We start from the raw sequence: 22,789 nt of genomic DNA on the forward strand, positions 1-22,789 counted from the left end.
AATGAATTGGCCTAATGCATCAAAATTAGGTTGTGCATTTTTTAAATACTTAGGTTATGCATAATAAACCACGATGTAGTGCTAGTATGTTATAACATAAGCCGTGCGAAATAGAAGTCCACGATTGTTAGATCAATATGAATTCTTTGTTATATGATTTCCTAATAAAAGGCATACAAATCCTGCAAATGAAAATGGTTATGGATACAGCCCAAAAAGTTAAAAATAAACAAATGTTGAAATCTATTATTATGTAGTATGATCATTTACATCAAATAGAAAAAAAAAAATACATGTTGCCATTTTCATACAAACAATTCAACCGATGCTGATTAAAGAAATGGAACAATAACCAATATCATGGGGAACAGTGGAACACACTTCCCAAAATTGCAGTGATTCATTTTATGCAGCAATGAACCAATAGTTAAATGATTTTCTAGAAAACTCATTTGCTCTCATTGCTACAAGGAGTTGTCAAAGAACAGTGAGAGGAAAAAATTTCATCCATAGTGGGGTGAATGCTGCAATCAAAGCTCCCAGCATATCCAGCTGCTGAATTTATTCTGTCAAGCAAGCTCCTATCTAAACTCTCTCCCTCCAGCACCTTCACAACCTGTCGCATACTTGGCCTAACATGAGGGTCATGATGAGTGCACAACAAACCAAGATGAAGCACTCTCTCAACCTCATCTGTGCTATATTCACCCCTCCCTTTTAGTCTTTCATCAAGAGCAGAACACTCCTCTCCTCTCTCAACTAGTCTCCTTAACCAACTAACCAATGCTGGTTTATTTTGTTCATTTGGCCTTCTCCCACTCAACACCTCTAAAACCAACACACCAAAACTGAACACATCAGTTTGAGTTGAGGCTCTCCCAGAGTGAATGAGTTCAGGTGCCATGAAGCCAACAGTTCCAACCACTTGTGAGGTATGAGCAGCAATCTGCTCATGATGATGCATTCTGGCTAGTCCAAAATCCCCCAACCTTGCATTCATATCCTTGTCAAGTAACACATTGCTTGCCTTGATGTCTCTATGCAACACCTTAACCTCCCAACCCTCATGCAAATACAATATTCCTTGAGCCACATCCTTCAGCACCTTGACTCTATCATTCCACCCAAAGATTGCGTTCTCATCACCATTAAATATCCTTTTATCAAAACTTCCATTATCCATGTAGTCATAGATTAATATCAAGCTCCCTCTCTCTTTCTTACACCAACCTCTCAATGGCACCACATTCCTATGCTTCAACCTGCCTAAACTTGAAACCTCAGACAAAAACTCTCTCATTCTATGTTCACTGTCACAAGGAATTCTTTTCACCGCAACTTGTACTCCTTGCAGAATCCCTTTATAGACTTTCCCATTTCCTCCAAAGCCAATTACATTTTGGTCTGAAAATCCTTTAGTTGCAGCATAAATATCTTCATACCTAACACGGTGTGGCCAATACTCTAGCTCCCAATCTTCAATGTCCACTTCTCCCTCCTTTCTTTTGCTCCTTTTTCTTCTCATAAACAGCACAAGTATCACAACAGCACCACCAATGACAAAGAAAACACCTGCAGTAATCCCTACAATAAAACCCTTTGACCTCAAAACAGATTCTTTGGAAATCACAAATGAAGGCAAGTTTCTAGTCACCAAAGCATCACCAATGGAAAAATTAGAGTTACTAAAGCTCCAAGCCAAAATCTTATGACTCTCCACAAGCTGCCCTGTGGCCCCACAAAATCCAACATACATTTCATCCAAGAGAACTTCAGAAAGATCCACAGGCTCACTAATCAAGGGCTTCTGAGGCCTTTTTTGGCCTGCAAGGGCCATCGTGACATTAACTCTAGAATCCAAATAATCAATCCACACCTGATAATTCTCACCACCATTAAGCTTCAAATCCTCAAACTTGTCACTACCCTCCCCACCCCATAACCCAGCTGCATGGGAAGTGAAAGAAGTGAGAGAGTTTATGTCCACCCCCACATGATTGTCATTGACGTCATTGAACTCTTGGTTGTCAAACACATCAAACTCAACGCCAAACACATGGTTGTTGGGATCACCATTGTTGGTCAGGTTGAAGAGGCCAAGATGCTGAGCAGAACTCACCCCAGTGGCGCCTGCAGAAGGTGACAATATGAAGACAAAGCCATGGCCAGGGAGAAGGTCCTCGAATGGAGCAATGGAGAAAATGAAGGAGGTTGAGAATGGTAAAGGGGTTGAGGAGTTGGGAGGCTTTGTGGGAATCTTGAAGGGGTAAAAGGCACGGCCCACAGAGAAGGTGGAACGGTTGGTGAGGGTGAGAATGGAAGATTCAGTGGTGGCGTTGCCGTGGAGAAGGGTGTTGGTGGAGTTGAAGCTGGTGTTGTAAATGAACTCTGTGGATGAAACTGAGTTTAGAAGGATGAGGAGAAGGAAAGAGATGAGAAAGGAAGACATTGAAGATGGAAGAGACAGTTCAAGAAGATGCTATTGCTAAGAACAAACATGGCATTCATCAAATGATGGGTTTGCAGTCAAAGGTCAATATAAGTTGGACAAATCTCGATTCCTCGTCTAGAGAATAACTCTTATTTATTTATTAATTATATATATAATTATTTTATTGACTTAAATATATTTTTAATTTTTTTAAATTTAAGATAATTTTATTTTTAATCTTTTTCAAAATTTAAAATAATTATTTTTAATTTTATAATTTTCAAAAATTATATTTTAATCTTTTACATCACTAGTAATATATTTAAAAATAATAAATTGAGATAATTATTTAATATTAATCAAATTTAATATTATATTTTTACTAATAAAAATATTAGTAAATAAATTATATAATAATATTTGATAATTTTTTAACAAAATTTGAATATCAATATTAAAATATTTTTTTATAAGATTATAGATATTAACAAATTAATTTAAATTCAAAAAATTAAAAATAAATTTACATTAAATTTTTTTAAAAAAATTAATTTCATTTTTTATTTTGTAACTTTTGCTTGGACAAGGTATTACATACTAATTTTTGTTATTAAAAAGCCCTTAACTCAAATAGCTTGACTCTTTACATAATGATTGATGTTGAATTCTTAACTTGAATATAAAATGGTGAATAGAAATAATACTTTATTTTTATAAAGATATAATAAGAGAGAGTAATGTCTATTTATTAAACTAAAAAAATACTAATTTTTAAGGTATGTATATTTAGAGCAAATATTTTTCATACATAAATATTTATGATTTGTGATTAGGTACTAATTATAAAATCCAATAACTTATATTTTTTTTAAAATATATTATACTATTTTTATTATCTTAAGCGTTTTTTTTTTAAATCTGCAACACAACAACTCTTAAAAATTTCTTAAATAAAAGGTTTTTCATATTGGATTGGTGTACAAGTGGAATCTAAACAAAGTTGAGGAACAGTTGCTTATTAATTTTTCAATTGCTCTCCATTAATGACTTGAAAAGTTCCATATAGGTTGCTAATTTGGAAAAGGAGAACTGTAGAATAGCAACTTTATTGGAAGAAAAAATCTGATTTAGTATTGCCTAAAAGTCAACGAATAAAGCCCCTTAGGATAAGATTGGTTGGTAGGAGTTGAACCATTATGAGATAATGCAAATATACTCAACTTTCCCACAAAAATAAAATTAAATTTACAATGTACTTTTGTTTTTTAGTAAGAAAGTATATATTAGTCTCTATAAAGTAAATCAATGCATTTAGTTGTCTCTTCATATAAAATTAACAATATATTAAAAGACATACAGTGTAATTATGAAATATAAAATATTTTTTCATTGTTAATTATGCATCATTTGTTATTAATGATGTCAAATATATAAGACTTTATTTATATTGATACATATTATTATATTTAATAATATAGTATTATAGTTTAATAAAAATATCAAATTACTTATTTAATTTTCTAAATTTTCGATTGATATTAATTTCATTCATGAAATTTTCGTCATATTAAATAAGCATCTCAAATGATATTGTATTAAAATGGTCATGAAATGATTATCATTATTATTAAGTAAAAACATTATCGTGTCATTTAAAAATTTAATCAAATATGTAATTATCTTAAATATTTTTTTTAAAAAAATATTATTTATAACCATTTTACCAATTTAAATAAGATTGTTTTCGGTGAAAAGTTTTCCTGGTCTGCATAATTCATTTTATAGTAAATTAGCCATCACACAAACATGAAAAGTTAAGGAAAAAATAAAACAAAAACTATATAAAAATGGATGAAATTCTGATATGGATAAATCTTAAAAATTAAAAACATAAAAGTATCCCATAAATACATATGAGAAATAAATTTTATGCATTAATTATATCCAAAGTAAATGTATCTAATAAGAAAATCATTTTAATGAGAGTGAAAGGTTACATCTTAATTGAATAATTATTATATTTATATTTATATTTATTACACTAAGATTTCAAATTAGAACTTTTGATATATATTACGTTAACTTCACTATTAAATCAATTCTAATAATTCATAAAAATAATATTCAAATAAAAAGTCACATAACACTTTAAAAATGTCGCATACTTTTAATTATAATTTATTGTTAGATATATTCCATGATACTCGAGAGTTAATTGAAAAATTATTTTTCTTGAGAATCATATAATATATGAAACGATATTCATTAAATCTAACAATAAATTATCAAAATTAAAATAAAAATGTAACATTTTTATTTGAAAAAATTTAAAAATATCAAGTGACCTTTTTGAATTATTAAATAACTTTAATTTTTAATCATTTATATAATTATTTATTTAAAATATTTATTAAATAACTCTAAAAGTGTATTAGATATACTTTTGATTGAATTAATAAACAAAGTTTCTTTTTCTAGGATACTTGATATTTTCAATTTTTAAAATTTATTTAGAAAGGGAATAACGACCTAACATTATATTTTTCAACTCAACCTTAAATAAAAAATCCTAAACTCAACTACTTTCAATAGAAAACATAAACTAATTAAGACTACCATGTAAACAATTTTTAGATATACATGCAATAATATAGATAAACATAAACTAACTAAGATTACCATGTTTTGTGTGTGCGCGCGTGTGTGGGGTTAAACAACTCAAAATGTAACGGTTCCTCCATGGAACACTAGCATAAAGCTTGTATGTGTATGTATGTGTGTGTGTATATATATATATATACACACACACACATTACTACAAGATCTTGAATAACTGAAAATATAAAATTCCTAATTGTCGATGAAGCAACTAAAAAATAGCTACATAAAAGTAGCCTACAATAGAGCGCCACCTCCATTATGACTCTAAAATAAGAACTCCTCCTCCAGCCTATCTCAACCTCCATACCAAGTATGATTATCGTAATTTAATCACAAGAAAACATATTAGGGTAAGCTAGTATTCAAAAGAATAAATATATAACTAATATAGAAGTAAAAATAACTATATTATCGACAACATCATATAAACCACATCTCATGGCTTAAAATTTTAACAACATAGCAATAACACCTCTACATAACATTCAACAACATTAAAAGGTAAACAACTTAATTATTTCAATTTACACCACAACCATGTCATTCAACAACAAATCCACATAGCATATGAACCACACCACATCATATGCATAATGCCTCAACTACATGTGTTGTCACACATTCAACTATAAAGATCTCTTATAACAATAATGAGTAGTTTAAGTGGCTTGAGTCTACCCAACCAACAAAAACACAATCTTTTCAATCCAACTAGATCAACAATCAATCAACGCGATCTTTTCAATCCAGCTAAATCAACAACCAATTTGGATACTAATTCATAATAACATGATTTCTCAAATTTCACCCTTTAACTAGGAAAGTTCAATATCACTTGTCAAGTATAGTATAGCTTGGGTATGGATCCACTACGACATTGGTATGTATTAACCAAATTACCTATGGGTACAGTCTGCTAACTATCTTTGTGATACCATGCACTTCTCCAATAATTAGTTAAAGGTTTTATCCCTCGACTTCATACTTTACTCAGAAAATAACTAAAGATTTAGAGAAAACTCAACATGCCACTCCAAAAGACAACATCACTCAAGGAGGGTTTTTAAAAAATTGGGTTCTTAGAACACCACAATATCATATCCTTATAATTAGATATTCAACTTTTTAAAACACCATTTCTTTTAGTCCTGAGTCAATCAACACCACATGCCTAAATGTCTTAAGCATTCTCTATATTATCGCCTCAACATTTCAACATTTTGATCATTAATATACATTATCTTAAATCAATGCATAAAGAACTAACAACATATATCAACCTACAACATGTAATAGATACAACTACCACATACATGTTCAATTCATAATTTTCACCAATTCAATCACGTGATGACGAATCCAGGTAGCAAACAACAAGTATTTCTTAAACAACATTTAATTCACAAACTTCCCTTACTTAATGGCCACTTCAACTACAATATGGATTGACCAAAATTTTATATTGTTCCACATAAATCATAGAGGAGATATCTTAAAATAACTTCCCACTTAAGAGCCAATTTACTCACTGAAGGGCTTTTAACTTTGACCTTTCCAAGCACCACAACTGATGTCCACACAATAGGATATGAAAACTTTCAAAAATAACTTTTCTCTCCTCTAATTTTCATGTATCTCAATAGAGACATATATCACAACACCACATGTATAAACAACTTAACAACTCCAATCAAAATGAACTTACAATCAACTTCAAAACAACTTATATCACCATATACATCATCATAAATCAATATATAATGCACTAACTTCAATAATCACCATACACTATGTAAAACAACCAACACAACAAGATATGTGAAGAAGACTACAAGTCAAAAGGGGAAACAAGTTCTTTAAGTGTCCTAGTTCAAGGCAACTAGAATTTGTTTGGAGTGCCCAACAACTAACTCATAATGACCAACAACTAGCTTAGAGCTCCCAACAACTAGCTCAAAGCATCCAACAACTAGCTTGAAGCTATTAAAATTTGTATTGAGCGTTCACAACAAGCACTTTTAGTGAGCCAAGTCAAAGAACACTTTGAACGACCTCACATGCTCTCTTTGAGTGACCCCTATAGGCACTCTAAGTGATCAAACCTAGAAAACATGCATGAATCCAAAAATGAACCCAACAACTTGAGAACAACATAACAACTTCAAAAAGTCTCTCATTCAACTATAAGATTCATACATTCAACTTATAATTAATTATTTACTATCATCATACAACTTAAGAATGGAATAAAATGTCACATGCAACCGCCAAACACATAAAGATCATCAATTTCTTCATCCTTCACCAAGAACACCAAGTTATATCCTCAATCTCAACTTCAATGCTGACCAAAACATGAATCAACACAATAAAAACATCATACACAACTTAGAAAATCAAACAACAAGTTTCCTTTACCTTGAATCTTATAGAGAAGAAGAAGAAAGGAAGAAAATTCGAAAAACTCTAAACTCTCGCACAACGACTTCTCTATAAGATTCCTAGCTTCTCAGTTTGAATATTAACTTCTACTACACTTACTAACGATCAAGGGAAGAAAAATGATCTTCAAGTAGAATCGGATTGACAATCAGACTTCATTGACCCTAGAGCACGCACTTAAACTATATTATCAATAACTTAAGTTTAAAGTTATTACAACTCTAACTTCCACCACATAAAAGTTACAAACAATAAAATGACATGGAATATATTACTTAATTACATTTATATAATAAACATAATTAAGAAAGTACAGTATTAAAAGAGTTAAGGGAAGGACATGGGAAGGGCACATGAATTTGTTAATGTTTTTTTTTTCAGTTATAGATTTTATAATTTAATATTAAAAAAATAGTTTATCTTAAGTTTGTGTATATGTTAATTAATTGTATAAAACTGTAAAAATATATAAAATAAAAATCACGTATATGAAATAAAAGTAGGGGCATTTTTTTTTTCAACTAGATTTTCTCACACCGCGTGCAGTGGAAGTCAACACAATTATTTAACCATGGCCAAAATTAGATTGTGTATTTTTCTCTTTTTCAAACCGAACGCCTCTATATAGTTTAATTTTAAACTTCAAGCATTAAGAAGCACCAGTGGTCTAGTGGTAGAATAGTACCCTGCCACGGTACAGACCCGGGTTCGATTCCCGGCTGGTGCAGTTAGATATTTTATTTTTTATATCTTTGATTCCTTTGTCCCTTTGAAGTTCACAAAGACAAACCAAATTCGATTTCCAGAATCTCTATGTCTACTATTCCTCTAAAGTTTTGAGATAGAAATATACAAAAAACAATTGTAATAAAACTTATAATTTATTTGTGTATGATTTTTTTTTTTGTGACAAATGTAAAGAAAAAACTAAGAAAGATCGAATTAAAAGAATCTTAAACAAAATAATCTAACTCTACAAGTGTAGTTTATCTAATTAGAGGAAAAAGATTGTTAAATAAGTCACAAACCAAATGACAAGGAAGAAAATTTCAGTTGTCTGTCATTTGATCTGAGAGTCGAGATAATTAGGAAGTGTTATTGGTGTAACTGTGACCTTGGTAAAAATATCTGCATAACATATCTAGATATTGGTTCTGCTACAGCAATCTGGTTTTTAATTATTGGCAATAACCTTCAGTAAAAATTATGAAGTAAACAACAAGGTATGGTAGTGCAACCTTAATTCATCCGATGAAACATGATTATATTTATACCATAAAGTGGCCATTCATGCTGCATATATATGGGACTGAAACAAATTGCATTATGTTGCCGTTTGTTGATGCTCATTGCATTATATTTATACCATATGGTTTTGTACTATGTGTTTATGTGATGGATAAAGATCATAATTAACTTACATCACAGTTGATAACTAATGAATACTTAATCCGCATTATATAAGTTTTTATTTGTTTAGGAAGCCATCAACGTTAACTTAAGACACACCTTACTTTGCAGGTATCACGATGTTCAAGACTATTCTTTAAGAACATGTTTGAATGTGCGTCCATGATTCATATCCAAATAAGAATTACATCAATTGATGGAAAATAGAGAAGTTATTCTTGTTATTTTTATTGGATGTTGAGAGAAAGTAACAATTTAGTGCTGGATTATGTTCTAAACACACCAAGTAAATGTTTGTATTATGCTTCTTTGGATACATGGTGTTATTTCTCTTGTATTCAAATATGCATTTTAGTTGTTTTGTTTCTTGCTCTTGAAACTCCTACACATTCCATAATATTGTTTCACTTATTTCATATGCAGAAGTTGGAGGCTTATTTCTTAGGAATGGTTGGTTTATGAAAATATTTGTTTTTATAAACAATTATAAAAATGATACCTTAACGTGTTTTCATAAAATAAAAGGACCACTTTTATTTATTCTTTCATTTTTTAAGAAAAAAAGAAACATTTTAAGAATAATGTATTTTTTTTTTATAATTATTAATAAAAAAATCTCTAAATCAACATGTCATAATCCCAAGTTCTAATGCAAGTATTAATATATTATACGATATCTATATTTTATTATTTGATTAGAAGGGTTTTTATTAATTAAAAAATTAAACATCTACCACCGAATTTATAGATGAAGAACATATTTAAATACTCATTCACCACTAGTGCAAAAATAGGCTACTACGTCACCTAATTTACATCAGCTTAATGAAAATACTACGTTATAAAAATGCAGTGGCAGCTTCGTAAATAAAGAGTTACTAATTTACGTCGGACATGGGGGTCCGACGTAAATTATACAATTTACGTTGAATCGTGTTTATAGCCGACGTAGATTGTATAATTTACGTCAGACACCCATGTCCAATGTAAATTAGTGATTATATGCCCCAACGTTTCACTCTCTTCCCGCGCGCGCATTGTTTGCAAAAAATGTCTAAGTTTCTCTCATTCGTTCTCTCGTTCGTTTGTTTGCATATTCGACGTTTCTCCAAGTCTCTAAGAGCTGCACATTCAACGTTTGAGGTAAGTTTCTTGTACGCATTGTTTTTTAAATTTTCTGTTAGATGTTCATCTGGAACGGCCCGTTTTGCAACCGGAACGGGCCGTTCTTGTTGAATTTTTTATTTGTGAATTGTTAATCTGGAACGGGCCGTTCCGAAACCAGAACGGGTCGTTTCAGATAAACAATTAACACGAAAATATTGTAACTGGAACGAGCCGTTCTGAGTAAATTTCAAATGAAAAAACTCGAGAAAATTATAATTACGATGCACTAGTGCACACATATTTCAATGCACATATATTTCAATGCATTCAGATGAAAAAAAATACAAGTATGAGTAAATTGAGTTAGAATATAATTTTACTCATTTATAAATTGAAAACAAAAACAAACATATAGAGATTATTCTTACTTAACTAGTAACTTAAAATTCAAATAATATATGAAATGGATTTAGTTAAAATTCAATAAGAATAACCTTTACCCAATTCAAACTTGAAAAGGGTTAATAAACTTTTTTTTTTTTTTCTCTCGGTGTCTATTTTCTCCGTTTTATTTGGGCCGTCTGCCTCATCTTTGTACCAAACAACAAAATAATGTTTTTTTGACCAAAATTAAACATTATATTCTTTTCTACTCAGATTGCTCAGGTTCAAACCTCAAACACCCAATTGAAAATGGATTTATTGGACCATTCAAAAACTTTATCTGGCCCAAATAATTAAGTTGGCTCCTATACTTAACCAAAGTATTAAACAATAAAAAATATGACATAACGTTATCAGCACCAGTGGTCTAGTGGTAGAATAGTACCCTGCCACGGTACAGACCCGGGTTCGATTCCCGGCTGGTGCAAATCAGTGCGGGGATAGCTCAGTTGGGAGAGCGTCAGACTGAAGATCTGAAGGTCGCGTGTTCGATCCACGCTCACCGCATTCATTCTTTTTTTTTTCTTTCATTTTTTTCTTTTTATTTATATACTGTGTTGGTTTGTTGATGCTTCCTTAATCAGCATATATGGATGAGGATCACAACTTTGTACTTTGTATTCGTAGTCATGATGAATACTTCTATTTGTATTTTTATTAGATTCAATTTGTCTAAAAAAAACTATCAGTTTAACACAAATCTCACTTTCAAGATGACTGTGCACAAACTCAATGCTATCTTTTAAATAAACTAGTCTTTTCTGCATCTTTCATTGGAAAAAAGAGACTTTTAGCAATAGTTTTTTTGTCAAATTTATACTTTTCTAATATGAATATGCCAATAACCACATTGAAGATTTAGAAAGTGACTAATATTTGTATTTATATATTGTGTTATCAGTTTATCTTATCATGTCAAATGTTGTGGTTATCTTCTGGCTCTTAAATAATCGCATAATGGACTTTTTTTTATTAATTAATATTTCTCAATTACTCTCTACTTTTGTTTTCTTTATTGTTTGTCATGTTCAGCAAACTTTTTTATGATTACTTTATCTGTGTTTTTTAATTATTTTTCCACTCTTTTACTGTTTCTTGGCTGTAGGTGTGTCATTTTTTGAGTGTGGTTTAGAGAATAATTTCTTCATGTAAACTTCTTTTCTTGGTTACATCACATGCCCTTTATTTCTGAATTCTGTTTTTCCCCATTCAATTGTGCCATTGGATTCTTTTGTTTCTTAGTCTTGAAACTCCTTCAGCACACATTGTATGTTTATAACTGTTTTGCTTATTCCATCCATGCATACATGTTTCTGAATAATTTGGTTTCTCATTATTGTTTTAATTTCTCATTTACTATTGAAATGCTTTACTAAAGTTGTTTATTTGTATTATTCAAGTTTTATTGCTCATTATGTAATTTATGTTTACTATCAGCTGCATAATCAACTAATATAGAGCCATTCCAACTTAATATGTAATATTAATTATTGAGTTTGAATTCAAAATATGCGGCTTCAGAATAAGAGTTTTTTCATTTATAATGATTCTATAATTGGTTCGAGCATGAATGTCTTTAGTGAAACATGTAAATCTTCTAAAAAAAGATCAAATAATTTATGCAAATTATAAATACTTCAAAACCAGATTATAGTTGAGTGGTTGATATACATTTTTCCAAATTTGTGATTTATGAGTCTTAAACAATTGATCCCCAGACTGATTTAATTATTAAGGGCCTACCATATATGTTAGTTGAATAATTGTATGGGGAACAGCCTACTAATTAGCAGGTATATAGTCTCTGCCAGCTACATCAGATACAATAAGTTAATTAAAAGTATCATTAATTAATAACCATAGGTTATTAAGTATAAATGTTTAATATAGTATGATTTTCAAGTTTCAACATATATCAGCCAATCTACCTCGGGTTTCATGGCAGATTCAATTCATTCGGTTAATACAATAAATCCACCTGCCATAGATTCCATTCATAATTGATATAGTCAATTATCCCCTAGCCACTGAGAAAATTAAATGAAAAATGATTGACGGGCTTAAAAATTATGAATCATCTGTACATGCTAAAATTAACACTGACTTGTTAATTGTTGTCATTAGACTGTAGCAGAAATGGGTTTCTAAAATTTGAAATTTCAATCGATGAAAACCTTCTTTATGCCATCAATAAAGGGAAAAAAAGTACTTTTGTGGACTATCAATGTGTTTGAAAATCAGTTAGATTTATCTACAATTAAAAAAAATTACACTTACCAATATATATATATATATTAGACATTCTTTTACTCTAGATAGACTTACTATATTCAATAACTCATGTTTTATATCAAATTTCAACGATCCAACCGTTTAATATAAAGTTCTTAATGCATAAATCAAATATACAAATTTGAATATCATTTGATACTTCATTTCATTAATTCAAATTGACAGGTAATCATAAAACTATTTTATACATTGATTTGAATTAATGAAACAAAATATCAAATAATTTTTAAATTTTCTAAAAACTTGCAGCTTTGATCTATTCATTAAGAACTTTAAATTGACTGGTTGGATCGTTGAAATTTGATGTAGAACATGAGTTATTGAACGGAGTAAGTCTAGGTAGACTTATTCCTAGAGTAAAAGGATCTCTCATATATATATAAATACTCTTCATTTAAGTTACACCGGCGTAATTATAACCCCCTCATATAGAAGGGGGTTATAATAACATGGATGTAACTTTTACTAAGTGTTACACTGCTCAATAACTTCATATTTTGTAAATCCAACCATTAAATTGAAAGTTCATAACTCTTAGATTATATATACAAAATTTTATATTAATCAAAATGATTTGATACTTCATTTTTATAAAACAAAATTGACGTAATATATTCATTTCAAAATATATTAAAATATGAACACTTTGATCACCTTCAAATTGTTGTTTAATTTTAACAAAATTTAATATACACATATAAAGTGATATGAACTTTCAATCTAACGGTTTGATTTACAAAATTCACATTTAATATAAAATTATTCAATGATGTAATACTTAATAAAAATTACACCAGAGTAATTATAACTCCCTTTTATATTATAGTAATTATAACTCCCTTTTATATATAATATGCTTTGCTTTCCTCCTGCGTCACTAGATTTATCAAGTTTAATTGGTGAAGTTAAATTTATTATAGCCAAGTAGGCAAAGCCTGTCAATTTGTGCTTATGCTATCGTAAACTAGTTTATTTGAACCAACCTTTTCACTTTTATAGTTCTTTGATCTTTACTTTTATAATAAAATAAATATGATCTCATCTCTTTATTTCCTAAATGGCTTTTTTACCTAACATGGAGCCCGCATTACCGTTCCTGACATTTTATGATTCCATGAGAATAAAGAAAAGAATGATCTTCACATATAAACATTTTAAAATATAAATATTATAATACACATATATTATCTGTGTATTTTTGTGTGGGTAAGTTAATTGAATTTTTATATCATTTGATTTTTAAAATTTTAAAAAAAATTAATTAGGTCTCTAAACTAAAAAGATATAATTATTTTATTTATTTATTTTGTTCATGGTTAGATATTTGTTTATTATTTTTGAAATTTGACAAAGTATTCTTTATAACTTGAACAATTATATTATATTACTATTTCATATTTTCATTTATATGTATTAGGTTTTAATCTTTATCAATTAAAAATTTTTTCTATTCCAAAGTTTTTATTTAAGAAAATTACAATAATTTTTATGACTAGATTAAAATGTGTTATGCATGAATAATGATACATAAAATAGTAATATGATGTAACTGTATATGTACAATATAAAAAATATTGTGTCGTATTAACAATTTGTAAACAAAGTTCTAACCCTACGAAGTAACTTACAAAATATAAAAAAAAAGTTGAAGAATTCAACTACAATTGTTAGTTTACGTGCCTTATTAAAAATTTACTTAAAAGTGACATATATTATTATATTATAAAAATAATGTTAATAAATCTTAAAAAGTAGTGTATTATATATTTTCATTCAATTTATTTTTATAGTGTAGTGTATTATAAAGTGTTGTATAAATAATTTTGAATATTGAAAGTGGTGCATCTCCAAATTAAAAAAAAAAAACAAAATAAGACATTTTTTTAGAGACTAAAATCAAACTCTAAAAAATTTTATAGGACCAAAAATATATTTTACCTTTTTATAAATGTAATATATAGGGAAAAAAATAACAATAAGAATTTTTAACCATATCATGTTTTTATATTTAAATATAAAGAATAATAATTTTAATTTATTTTTAATGTAATATAAAATAATAAAACAATTATGCCTTTTTTAAAAAAAAAATTGAATCCCTCTTGTACATGAGCCCTAGGCGATTATAACTTCAAACATTCCTATGACAGGCCTGCTTCTTGGATATATATATATATATATATATATATATATATATATATATATATATATATATATATATATATATATATATATATATATATATATATATATATATATGTTGTGAGATTAAATATTGATGAAAATGCATGCGCATTTTTCTGTGCTTAATGGGTGATGTCTATGATGGAGAAGTTGGACAAGTGGTCCATGGATGGTGCATTTAAAATCACCATAGATATAATATTAAAAACAATGAATGGTTGAGATTGTGATTTAGTGATAAAATATATTGTACACCTTCACACACTGGATAAAATTTCAGAATATTTTACTGAATTTTTTTTTTAAATTACCTATAAAAAAAACACGTATTACGATGACTGACGCAGCAGCTGTCACTTCCAGAACGGGCCGTTCTGAAACCAGAACGGCCCGTTCTAGATGAAAAAATAACACAGGAATAATGCACCAGAACGGGCCGTTCTAGAAGAAAAAAAAACACGTGATAAACTACACCAGAACGGGCCGTTCTGAAATCTGAACAGCCCGCTCCAAATTTAAAAATAACATATGATTACTTAAACCAGAACGGGCCGTTCTGAATTCGGAACGGCCCGTTCTGGCTACATATTTGTTTTTTTTTTTTTCATTCTACTAAATCACATTTAAAATTTAAGTATAGTTTTTCAATTGAGCGAGATATGAAGCTCCTTCCTCAATGACATCAAACATCTTATGAATAAAGGCCAAAATTAGGCCTAATAATTAACTTAAAACCCAAAAAGTCTTATACTAAGGCTCATAATACAAGACCAAACAATATAAACTCCTATACTACCAAATATATGAGAAAGGTGGTCATCTATGTAAAGTCCAAGTAAAGAGAACCTTATGCCCATCAAACTCATTAGGCTCACTAAGCTCAAAAGCAATCAAAAGTTTAAAGGCCCATGAAGCCCAAAGCTAGGCCCAACAAGCTTAAAACCCAAAAAGTCTTATACTTAGGTCCATAATACAAGACCAAACAATATAAACTCCTATACTAAAGACCAAGTAAAGAGAACCTTAGGCCCACCAAACTCATTGGGCTCACTAAGCTCAGAAGCAGTCAAAAGCTCAAAGGCCCATGAAGCCCAAAACTAGGTCCAATAAGCTTAAAACCCAAAAAGTCATATAAAAAGGCCCATAATACAAGACCAAGCAATATAAACTCCTATACTACCAAATATATGAGAAAGGTGGTCATCTATGTAAAGCCCAAGTAAAGAGAACCTTAGGCCCATCAAACCCATTGGGCTCATTAAGCTCAAAAGCAATCAAAACTCCAAAGGCCCATGAAGCCCAAAACTAGGCCCAATAAGCTTAAAATCCAAAAAGTCTTATACTAAGGCCCATAATACAAGACCAAACAATATAAACTCCTATACTACCAAATATATGAGAAAGGTGGTCATCTATGTAAAGTCCAAGTAAAGAAAACCTTATGGCCATCAAACCCATTAGGCTCACTAAGCTCAAAAGCAATCAAAAGTCTAAAGGCCCATGAAGCCCAAAGCTAGGCCCAACAAGCTTAAAACCCAAAAAGTCTTATACTTAGGTCCATAATACAAGACCAAACAATATAAACTCCTATACTAAAGACCAAGTAAAGAGAATCTTAGGCCCACCAAACTCATTGGGCTCACTAAGCTCATAAGCAATCAAAAGCTCAAAGGCCCATGAAGCCCAAAACTAGGTCCAATAAGCTTAAAACTCAAAAAGTCATATACTAAGGCCCATAATACAAGACCAAGCAATATAAACTCCTATACTACCAAATATATGAGAAAGGTGGTCATCTATGTAAAATCCAAGTAAAGAGAACTTTAGGCCCATCAAACCCATTGGGCTCACTAAGCTCAAAAGCAATTAAAAGTCCAAAGGCCCATGAAGCCCAAAACTAGGCCCAATAAGCTTAAAACCCAAAAAGTCTTATACTAAGGCTTATAATACAAGACCAAACAATATAAACTCCTATACTACCAAATATATGAGAAAGGTGGTCATCTATGTAAAGCCCAAGTAAAGAGAACCTTAGGCCCATCAAACCCATTGGGCTCATTAAGCTCAAAAGCAATCAAAAGTCCAAAGGCCCATGAAGCCCAAAACTAGGCCCAATAAGCTTAAAATCCAAAAAGTCTTATACTAAGGCCCATAATACAAGACCAAACAATATAAACTCCTATACTACCAAATATTTGAGAAAGGTGGTCATCTATGTAAAGCCCAAGTAAAGAGAACCTTAGGCCCACCAAACCCATTGGGCTCACTAAGCTCAAAAGCAATCAAAAGTCCAAAGGCCCATGAAGCCCAAAACTAGGCCCAATAAGCATAAAACTCAAAAAGTCTTATACTAAGGCCCATAATACAAGACCAAACAATATAAACTCCTATACTGCCAAATATATGAGAAAGGTGGTCATCTATGTAAAGCCCAAGTAAAGAGAACCTTTGGCCCACCAAACCCATTGGGCTCACCAACCTAGTTTTGTACTTCATGGACCTTTGGGCTTTTGTTTTGGTCTTGTATTATGGGCCTTAGTATAAGACTTTTTGGGTTTTAAGCTTATTGGGCCTAGTTTTGGGCTTCATGGGCCTTTGGACTTTTGATTACTTCTGAGCTTAGTGAGCCTAATGGATTTGGTGGGCCTAAGGTTCTCTTTACTTGGGCTTTATATAGATGACCACCTTTCTCATATATTTGGTAGTATAGGAATTTATATTGTTTGGTCTTGTATTATGGGTCTTAGTATAAGACTTTTTGGATTTTAAGCTTATTGGGCCTAGTTTTGGGCTTTATGGGCCTTTGGGCTTTTGTTTACTTTTGAGCTTAGTGAGCCCAATGAGTTTGGTGGGCCTAAGGTTCTCTTTACTTGGGCATTACATGGATGACCACCTTTCTCATATATTTGGTAGTATAGGAGTTTATAATGTTTGGTCTTGTATTATGGGCCTTAGTATAAGACTTTTTGGGTTTTAAGCTTATTGGGCCTAGTTTTGGGCTTCATGGGCCTTTGAGCTTTTGACTGCTTCTGAGCTTAGTGAGCCCAATGAGTTTGGTGGGCCTAAGGTTCTTTTTACTTGGTCTTTACATGGATGACCACCTTTCTCATATATTTGGTAGTATAGGAGTTTATAATGTTTGGTCTTGTATTATGGGTCTTAGTATAATACTTTTTGGGTTTTAAGCTTATTGGGCCTAGTTTTGGGCTTTGTGGGCCTTTGGGCTTTTGTTTACTTCTGAGCTTAGTGAGCCCAATGGGTTTGGTGGGTCTAAGGTTCTCTTTATTTGGACTTTACATGAATGACCGCCTTTCTCATATATTTGGTAGTATAGGAGTTTATAATGTTTGGTCTTGTATTATGAGCCTTAGTGGATGACCACTTTTCTTATATATTTGGTAGTACAAGAGTTTATATTGTTTGGTCTTGTATTATGGACTTTAGTATAAGATTTTTTGGGTTTAGGGCTTAGGGTGTAGATGTAATTTAGTAGAATGGAAAAAAATATATTATTTTGCTTTAAAAAATTCGTGTGACAAATTTGTAGTTAGAACGGGCCGTTCCGTTTTCAGAACGGCCCGTTCTGATTTAATTATTGATGTGTCATTTTTGAATTCGGAACGGGCCGTTCTGATGTTGGAACGGGCCGTTCCGTTCCATTCGTCATGTGTTTTTTTGTCATCTGGAACGGCCCGTTCTGGTCCAATATTTATGTGTTATTTGTTCATTTGGAACAGCCCGTTCTGATTTCAGAACGGCCCGTTCCGAGTGTCAGTAGCAGCTGCGTCTGTTGCCACGTGTTTTTTTTTTGTGGGTAATTTAAAAAAAAATCAGTAAAAAAATCGAAAATTTAGATCCAGTGTGGTAAGATGTATTATGATATACTAGTTTAGATGCATCTAAGGGTGAAAATTGATGATGCACCCATGGACCACTTGTGAAGGTGGTCTTTCAGAGAATTCACTGTAGACCACCGTAATCTGGTGTTAGATTGTTGCCAAGGTCATTTGTCCATTGCTCATGTTCCTTACAAATTAAGGGGAAATAATAATAGCTATGTTAAATAATGATAAAATCATCGTGGTTTATATGGAAAAGGAAAAAAAAATAATAATAAAAGGTACTAATTTTAGAATTTCGTTAAAAAATAATAAAAAAAGTATTCAATAATGATGAAAATGTATTTTAAGGAGAAAGTGGTGGTGTGTGATTCAAGATGTTCAATATTATAAGATTTTATTTTATCGTATATTCTTAACCTATTGTTTTAAATATTAACAAGGTTGTAAACATAGGCTATTTGGTGAAGTAATTACTTGGAGCTCTCATCTACTTAATAAGATTATATTTATGTATGTACGTATTTATGTGACGAATGATCTACTTATTTTAATTTTGGTATGTCTATATGTATGTGATGAATGATCAATTTATTTTAAGAGTAAATTTTGATAGATTTAATTTATTCAATAATTTATGTTCTAAATCAAATTTTAATGATTTAAGTATTAAATTAAAAAATTTTAATATATAAATCAAGTTTACAATTTTTTTAAAAAAATTATAAATCATATATGATACATCACTATATAAATTGAAGTTAATATATAAAATATTTTATAATTATTCGTCAATTTAAAAATTAAAAAAATGAATAATTAAATCATTTTCAATTTTTTAAATTTTAAAAACATGATTTATATATTAAAAATATTTAATTTAATGATTAAATAATTAAAATTTGATTTAAAATATGAATTATTTTATAGATTAATTAATTCTATCAAGATTTATTATTTGAATAAGTAGATTTTATGTATGATAAATTATATATATTTAAATAAGGAGGTCTTATGTATGATAAATTATATATTTTTACAATTTTACGATAAGTTGTATGTCCACTTGTCTTGATATATTTTTAGGGTAAAATAATTTTTTTTTTCTTATAGCATTTAAGTTTTGTTTTTGTCTCTGTAATTCCGAAATATGTCACATTTAATAATTTAAGTAGCAAGCCACTAATTTTTGTTTACCTTGGTACCAACATGACTAATGATGTTAAATGACAAGACATAATTAACTCTACATATATGTTATCCCAATTCTTGAAACGAATGCACATACGACGTATGTGCTATGATTCTACATATATATATATTATATATTCAAAATTTTCTTTTGACAAGTTGAACGCTTGCTCCTTGACAAGGTTCAAGAGTCCGAGGTTTTCCACTTTAAGTTTTTCTTTAAAAAATAAATTTGTATACATCGGATTTCACATCTTCCATTAAATATAAGATTCCCTTTGTTAGTGGATATATATAAATCGGGGCATATCACGCATTAGTAAATATATCTCATATAACCAAGTCCTTATCAATAGCTCTAGTTTTTTTTTTTTTTTTTTTTTATCTCTGGAGTATTTAGGGTCGATAGCAGTTGGAGGAGCCTCAAAGGGTGGAATAACTGGCCCCAAAATTTAGCGCGACTGCATACACAAGGCAGGATTCGAACCCTTGACCTTACTTAAGCGTGGATCAACCCCTACCGCTGAACCACACACTTGGGGTTGCTCTAAGACTTGTCTTAGAATATAATGTGTGGATATGTTATTTTTGGACTCGATTTTATATTAAAATAATATTTGATTAATAAAAATTATATTGTAAGAATGTAAATATATTTTGTATTATATAATTAACATTAATTATAATATTATATTTTTTTTTTGTTAATTATTGTGCTTTATCAATATTTATGAGTTGTATTGATTATGTGGTATGTTATTTTTCAGAGTAGTTATTGAAGAATAATGAGAGTTAAAGAACTCCTAAAGGTTTTTAGGTGTTTAGAGAATTTTTTTGAGTAAAGGTCCTCTTTGACCATAAAGGAAGAATATATAAGGTTTTTTTTTTAGAATTAAGCTTCATAAGTTCATTTTTTAAAATTTTTAGAAAGATAAACTATAAAGAGAAATTCTGAAGTATAATACTTCTACTTTTTAAGTCTTCTCGGTGTGTAAAGATTGTGGTTAGCTGTTAATTCAAAGCTAGATAGTTGAGAATCAAGATGGTGTAGGTGTAGAGCTTGTGTTTACTCAAAGCTCGAAATCAATCTTCTTCTTCCTTTTTCATCTTTTTGATTGGAGTCGAGGTAAGGGAAGATAAAAAGTTCTTTTTGATGAGTGGTATAAATTGCATGTGGTTTGATTGATATCAAAATGTGAGTATATTGATGGATTTTTGAATAAAGGGGGGAGGGGTTGGTTTTGGGTGCTTTAAGCATGAGGATATGGAAGTTGATGGTTTGATCTCTTTTGTTAATTGCATGTTGCTATTTTGATGTGGAATAAGTTGTTATTGGCATATATATGAATGATATAAGTTGTTACATGTTGAAAATTTATAGATTTCAGGTGACTTGAAACAATTTACTTTATGTAGAATTCATTAATATCTCAGACATGCCTTCAAGATGTTAATTATGATTTTAACATGTGTCATTACACCAATTATTCTAGTTTCATGTTTCATAATGATTATTTTCGTTAAATTATTTTAGGAACAACATTTATAAATATATAAATATAAAATATTATTATATTGATAAAAATATATCATGTTGATTGAAGTGGATGTATCGGTGCTCTATACTAGTTAATGATGAACCAGTCCAAGAGAAGGGTATTACCTAGTTTGACAAGAAAAAAAAAAAAGACTAGTTAATCTCGACTCTTACCGATTCAATTGATGGATGATTAAAACCAAAATTATATATATACTGTTTGATGTAGAAATAATAATATCTGAAAGGGGGGCAACACCCATCAAAATGACGCTCGCAATTTTCCATCTATAATATTATACATATCTCACTTGTTTCTTTGTGCACTTTTTCAATTGCTTTATTGCACTTTTTATATTAATTAATTTTATTCATTTTCGAATAGTTATAATACAATTGTGTTCCTGTAAAATATCAACGTAGTTAAAAATCACTATCATTAGCAATGAACAATAATTGCGAAAACTTTTAACCGTGTGAACGTATAGAACATGGTGAAATTTTCAGGTTTGTTTTAAAAATTAATTATTTGATGAATGTGGCCATCGATGTCAGCTCGCTCCAAATTTTCCTAGTCACCTTAAGAAATAATTAAAATCTGAAAATGATATAAAAGATAATGATATTTACTACCCAAAGTCATTACCTTTAAGATATATAAAAGACAACTTTTTAAATCATTTATCCACTGCAATTCATGTATTCATCATTATCACATTGCATATAGATTGGTGTCATAAAATTGTAGGACTTAATTAAACTCTGTTTAATTATAGAGTCTTGAAAATTAATTTAACTTGAAAATGAAGAAATAATTGAAAAAAAGAAAATTATTCACTTGCTTCTCAATTATTTTAAATTAGTTAAAAGGATCTTATTTATAAGAATAAAACGTGGTACATGCTGTTAGTCAAATAGCCTCGTATAATTTAAGAGGGAGATGAATTAAATTTTCCAAATTTTTCTCTTATAAAACTTTTCTAAATTACTTTCTTACAAATTTAATTCCTTAGATAAATTTATATGTAAAGAATGAATGATGATGCAAACTACTCAATCACAATTAATAACAAGTAATTAAAAAGTGTAGGGAAAGAAGAATTGCAAACTCAATTTTATACTGGTTCGGCCAATCCTGCCTACGTCCAGTCCTCAAGTCTCCCACTTGAGATTTCCACTATTCTTGTAAACCTTACAAGACTTGAATCCTCCAACACCTCAGAACTCCCTTTCCTTGTGTTGGGATTCAAA

At 30.0% G+C, this 22,789-nt stretch overlaps 1 protein-coding gene and 3 non-coding genes across 4 annotated transcripts; 3 read left to right on the forward strand and 1 right to left on the reverse strand.

The window, feature by feature from the left end:
- Window positions 1-219: 219 nt before the first annotated feature.
- LOC109816858 (putative L-type lectin-domain containing receptor kinase VII.2) lies at window positions 220-2,523 on the reverse strand. The gene has a single exon (XM_020382009.3). The coding sequence runs from the start codon at window positions 2,447-2,449 to the stop codon at window positions 449-451; it is 2,001 nt and encodes a 666-aa protein (XP_020237598.1). The 5' UTR covers window positions 2,450-2,523; the 3' UTR covers window positions 220-448.
- Window positions 2,524-8,190: 5,667 nt separating this feature from the next.
- TRNAG-GCC (transfer RNA glycine (anticodon GCC)) lies at window positions 8,191-8,261 on the forward strand. The gene has a single exon. It is a non-coding gene; the product is annotated as a tRNA-Gly (tRNA).
- A 2,590-nt stretch (window positions 8,262-10,851) lies between these two features.
- TRNAG-GCC (transfer RNA glycine (anticodon GCC)) lies at window positions 10,852-10,922 on the forward strand. The gene has a single exon. It is a non-coding gene; the product is annotated as a tRNA-Gly (tRNA).
- A 7-nt stretch (window positions 10,923-10,929) lies between these two features.
- TRNAF-GAA (transfer RNA phenylalanine (anticodon GAA)) lies at window positions 10,930-11,002 on the forward strand. The gene has a single exon. It is a non-coding gene; the product is annotated as a tRNA-Phe (tRNA).
- The last annotated feature ends 11,787 nt before the right edge of the window (window positions 11,003-22,789 follow it).

This window comes from Cajanus cajan, chromosome 8 (assembly GCF_000230855.2).
Source record: "Cajanus cajan strain Asha chromosome 8, NIPB_CcT2T_4, whole genome shotgun sequence".
Lineage (NCBI taxonomy): Eukaryota > Viridiplantae > Streptophyta > Magnoliopsida > Fabales > Fabaceae > Cajanus > Cajanus cajan.